At 50.3% G+C, this 5,560-nt stretch overlaps 1 protein-coding gene across 1 annotated transcript; it reads left to right on the top strand.

Annotated features, from left to right (window-relative positions):
* The first annotated feature begins 3,472 nt into the window (after positions 1 to 3,472).
* On the top strand, positions 3,473 to 4,450 carry LOC135566252 (coiled-coil domain-containing protein 86-like). Its single transcript, XM_065014038.1, has one exon. The coding sequence runs from the start codon at positions 3,473 to 3,475 to the stop codon at positions 4,448 to 4,450; it is 978 nt and encodes a 325-aa protein (XP_064870110.1).
* Positions 4,451 to 5,560: the final 1,110 nt, after the last annotated feature.

The raw sequence follows: 5,560 nt of genomic DNA, 5'->3' as shown, positions 1-5,560 counted from the left end.
AAGAAAGTAAATTGAGAAATATATCTAATCAAAAACACAGAGAACCAGACAACAACAATATACACCTTCAATATGGAGAAACATTGAAGCAATACAAACCAACAACAATATACACCTGCAATACAAACCAACAACAATATACACCTGGGGAAACACTGAAGCAAAACAAACACACCCTAAGAACAGTATGGGGAAACACTGAAGCAATACAAACACACCCTAAGAACAGTATGGGGAAACACTGAAGCAAAACAAACACACCCTAAGAACAGTATGGGGAAACACTGAAGCAAAACAAACACACCCTAAGAACAGTATGGGGAAACACTGAAGCAAAACAAACACACCCTGAGAACAGTATGGGGAAACACTGAAGCAATACAAACACACCCTAAGAACAGTATGGGGAAACACTGAAGCAAAACAAACACACCCTAAGAACAGTATGGGGAAACACTGAAGCAAAACAAACACACCCTAAGAACAGTATGGGGAAACACTGAAGCAAAACAAACACACCCTGAGAACAGTATGGGGAAACACTGAAGCAATACAAACACACCCTAAGAACAGTATGGGGAAACACTGAAGCAAAACAAACACACCCTAAGAACAGTATGGGGAAACACTGAAGCAAAACAAACACACCCTAAGAACAGTATGGGGAAACACTGAAGCAAAACAAACACACCCTAAGAACAGTATGGGGAAACACTGAAGCAAAACAAACACACCCTAAGAACAGTATGGGGAAACACTGAAGCAAAACAAACACACCCTAAGAACAGTATGGGGAAACACTGAAGCAATACAAACACACCCTAAGAACAGTATGGGGAAACACTGAAGCAATACAAACACACCCTAAGAACAGTATGGGGAAACGCTGAAGCAATACAAACACACCCTAAGAACAGTATGGGGAAACACTGAAGCAAAACAAACACACCCTAAGAACAGTATGGGGAAACACTGAAGCAAAACAAACCAACAACAATATACACCTGGGGAAACACTGAAGCAAAACAAACACACCCTAAGAACAGTATGGGGAAACACTGAAGCAATACAAACCAACAACAATATACACCTGGGGAAACACTGAAGCAAAACAAACACACCCTAAGAACAGTATGGGGAAACACTGAAGCAATACAAACCAACAACAATATACACCTGGGGAAACACTGAAGCAAAACAAACCAACAACAATATACACCTGCAATACAAACCAACAACAATATACACCTGGGGAAACACTGAAGCAAAACAAACACACCCTAAGAACAGAAAAGGAACAGCACATTGGAAATCAGCTGGATGGAATTGAGGAATCCATAGAATCAAACCACTTCTGGGAGAATTGGAATACATTAAACAAACCTCATCATGAGGAATTGGCTCTCCAAGATGGGGATATGTGGAGAAATCACTTTGCAAACCTCATCATGAGGAATTGGCTCTCCAAGATGGGGATATGTGGAGAAATCACTTAGCAAACCTCATCATGAGGAATTGGCTCTCCAAGATGGGGATATGTGGAGAAATCACTTTGCAAACCTCATCATGAGGAATTGGCTCTCCAAGATGGGGATATGTGGAGAAATCACTTTGCAAACCTCATCATGAGGAATTGGCTCTCCAAGATGGGGATATGTGGAGAAATCACTTTGCAAACCTCATCATGAGGAATTGGCTCTCCAAGATGGGGATATGTGGAGAAATCACTTTGCAAACCTCATCATGAGGAATTGGCTCTCCAAGATGGGGATATGTGGAGAAATCACTTAGCAAACCTCATCATGAGGAATTGGCTCTCCAAGATGGGGATATGTGGAGAAATCACTTAGCAAACCTCATCATGAGGAATTGGCTCTCCAAGATGGGGATATGTGGAGAAATCACTTAGCAAACCTCATCATGAGGAATTGGCTCTCCAAGATGGGGATATGTGGAGAAATCACTTAGCAAACCTCATCATGAGGAATTGGCTCTCCAAGATGGGGATATGTGGAGAAATCACTTTGCAAACCTCATCAGGAGGAATTGGCTCTCCAATATGGGGATATGTGGAGAAATCACTTTGCAAACCTCATCAGGATGAATTGGCTCTCCAAGATGGGGATATGTGGAGAAATCACTTTGCAAACCTCATCATGAGGAATTGGCTCTCCAAGATGGGGATATGTGGAGAAATCACTTTGCAAACCTCATCATGAGGAATTGGCTCTCCAAGATGGGGATATGTGGAGAAATCACTTTGCAAACCTCTACAGCAATATAACAAAGAGCCCAGAACAAAAAGATATACAAGACAAATAACAAATCCTTGAATCAGCAGTCAAAGACTATCAGAATCCTGTGGCTACCCCAATTACAGAAGAATTATTGGAAAAACGACGCACTCTCAAACCCGAAGAGGCCTGTGGTGCTGACGGTATTTTAAATGAAATGATCAAATATACAGACCACGAATTCAAATTGGCAAAACTTAAACTCTTCAACATTATCCTCACTGCAGGTATTTTCCCTGATATTTGGAACCAGGGATTGATCACACCAATCTATAAAAATGGAGACAAATTTGACCCAAATAATGACAGAGGAATTGGCATTGGGGTAGATTCTCTGCAGTATCATAAATAGCAGACTAGATCATTTCACTGAGGAACACAACGTCCTGAACAGAAGCCAGGCTGGATCTTCTTTTTAAATGATCGTACAACAGGTCACATTTCCAACCTCCACACTCTTAATTGACAAACAATTAAACCAGAACAAAGTCACAATCTACTCGTGTTTTGTAGACATCTGTAACATCTGCTTCCAGCTCACACTCTCAAACACGTAGGTCCCCTGAATGCAGCTCACTCTCCAGGCCCACTTTCCAGCTCACTCTCCAGGCCCACTTTCCAGCTCACTCTCCAGGCCCACTTTCCAGCTCACTCTCCAGGCCCACTTTCCAGCTCACTCTCCAGGCCCACTTTCCAGCTCACACTCTCAAACACGTAGGTCCCCTGAACGCAGCTCACTCTCCAGATCCCAATCACCTGAATTCTGATCACCTGTTCACTACACCTGTAGGTCATTATCACACACTGTTTAGTTCAGTTCTTTGCACCCCGTCACTGTGAGGTACTGTTTGTTTTGGTACACATTCTATTCGAAGCGCTGTTTATGTCCATGTTATTCCTCCCGTGTTTCGTAGTTGTTCCTGTCATCAACCTCTTGCCTGATCTCCCAGGCGACGTTACCAGCCTTTTCCCTGCCTGTACTGTTGCCTTTTTGGACTCCCTGTGTATGACCTTCTGCCTGCCCCTGGACCCAGCTACCTGCCCCTGGACCCAGCTACCTGCCCCTGTACCCAGCTACCTGCCCCTGGACCCAGCTACCTGCCCCTGGACCCAGCTACCTGCCCCTGGACCCAGCTACCTGCCCCTGTACCCAGCTACCTGCCCCTGGACCCAGCTACATGCCCCTGGACCCAGCTGCATGCCCCTGGACCCAGCTACCTGCCCTTGGTCCCAGCTACATGCCCCTGGAACCAGCTACATGCCCCTGGACCCAGCTACCTGCCCCTGGTCCCAGCCACCTGCCCCTGGACCCAGCTACCTGCCCCTGGACCCAGCTACCTGCCCCTGGACCCAGCTACCTGCCCCTGACCCAGCTACCTGCCCCTGGACCCAGCTATCTGCCTGCCCCTGGACCAGCCACCGCCTCCTCCTGTTTGCGACCTCTGCCTGTCCCTGGACCCAGCTACTGCCTTCTCCTGTTTATGACCTGCCTGTCCCTGGACCCAGCTAAATTCACCCTGTTTATGACCTTCTGCTCGCCCCTGGACTCAGCTACCTGCCTCCCAGCACATCCTGCCTGTCTCTGGACCCGCTACCTGCCCCTGTACCCAGTTACCTGCCCCTGTACCCAGCTACCTGCCCCTGGACCCAGCCACCCTGCCCTGACCTTCAGCTACCTGTCTGGACCCAGCTACCTGCCCTGGACCCTGTTTATGCCCCTGACCCAGCTACCCACTGGACCCAGCCACCAAGCCCTCCGGACCCAGCTACCTGCCCCTGACCCAGCTACCTGCCCTGACCCAGCTACCTGCCCCTGTACCCAGCTACCTGCCCCTGGACCCAGCTACATGCCCCTGGACCCAGCTGCATGCCCCTGGACCCAGCTACCTGCCATTGGTCCCAGCTACATGCCCCTGGAACCAGCTACATGCCCCTGGACCCAGCTACCTGCCCCTGGTCCCAGCCACCTGCCCCTGGACCCAGCTACCTGCCCCTGGACCCAGCTACCTGCCCCTGGACCCAGCTACCTGCCCCTGACCCAGCTACCTGCCCCTGGACCCAGCTATCTGCCCCTAGTCCCAGCTACATGCCCCTGGACCCAGCTACCTGACCCTGGACCCATCTACCTGCCCCTGGACCCAGCTACCTGCCCCTGACCCAGCTACCTGCCCCTGGACCCAGCTACCTGCCCCTGGACCCAGCTACCTGCCCCTGACCCAGCTACATGCCCCTGGACCCAGCTACCTGCCCCTGGACCCAGCTACCTGCCCCTGTACCCAGCTACCTGCCCCTGGACCCAGCTACCTGCCCCTGTACCCAGTTACCTGCCCCTGTACCCAGCTACCTGCCCCTGACCCAGCTACCTGCCCCTGGACCCAGCTACCTGCCCCTGGACCCAGCTACCTGCCCCTGGACCCAGCTACCTGCCCCTGACCCAGCTACCTGCCACTGGACCCAGCTACCTGCCCCTGGACCCAGCTACCTGCCCCTGACCCAGCTACCTGCCCCTGGACCCAGCTACCTGCCCCTGGACCCAGCTACCTGCCCCTGGACCCAGCTACCTGCCCCTGACCCAGCTACCTGCCACTGGACCCAGCTACCTGCCCCTGGACCCATCTACCTGCCCCTGACCCAGCTACCTGCCCCTGTACCCAGTTACCTGCCCTTGTACCCAGCTACCTGCCCCTGTACCCAGCTACCTGCCCCTGGACCCAGCTACCTGCCCCTGGACCCAGCTACCTGCCCCTGGACCCAGCTACCTGCCCCTGACCCAGCTACATGCCTCTGGACCCAGCTACCTGCCTCTGGACCCAGCTACCTGCCTCTGGACCCAGCTACCTGCCCCTGGACCCAGCTACCTGCCCCTGACCCAGCTACATGCCTCCTCCTGTGTTCCTTTACTAATAAACACCTGATCATGCGCCCTGTGCTTTAAACCAGCTCTCTGGCTCCCATCGTGTTCATTACAACTTCAAAGAAGCATTTGATTCAATTTGGCACAAAGGTATTTTTATTATTATAAACTAATATAAAGTGGTATTGGAGGGAAAACATAGGATTTTATTAAATCAAAGTACACTAAAAACAAATTGCGAGGTTAAGATTGGCAACAAGCAAACAGACTTCTTCTCTCGGGGACGTAGGGTGAAACAGGGCTGCTCAATAAGTCCAATACTATTTAACATCGACATTAATGAACTGGCAAAAACAGAAGTATATGGCAGCACCTTGTCTCACCTTACACAACACTGAAATCAAGTGTCTGC

Source organism: Oncorhynchus nerka, unplaced genomic scaffold, assembly GCF_034236695.1.
Source record: "Oncorhynchus nerka isolate Pitt River unplaced genomic scaffold, Oner_Uvic_2.0 unplaced_scaffold_6392, whole genome shotgun sequence".
Taxonomy (NCBI): domain Eukaryota; kingdom Metazoa; phylum Chordata; class Actinopteri; order Salmoniformes; family Salmonidae; genus Oncorhynchus; species Oncorhynchus nerka.
This window is presented reverse-complemented; position numbering and strand designations above follow the sequence as displayed.

What these genes read in the sequence shown, in the direction of transcription:
- LOC135566252 (XM_065014038.1), top strand. Translation starts at nt 3,473, where the DNA reads ATGCCCCTGGACCCAGCTGCATGCCCCTGGACCCAGCTACCTGCCCTT.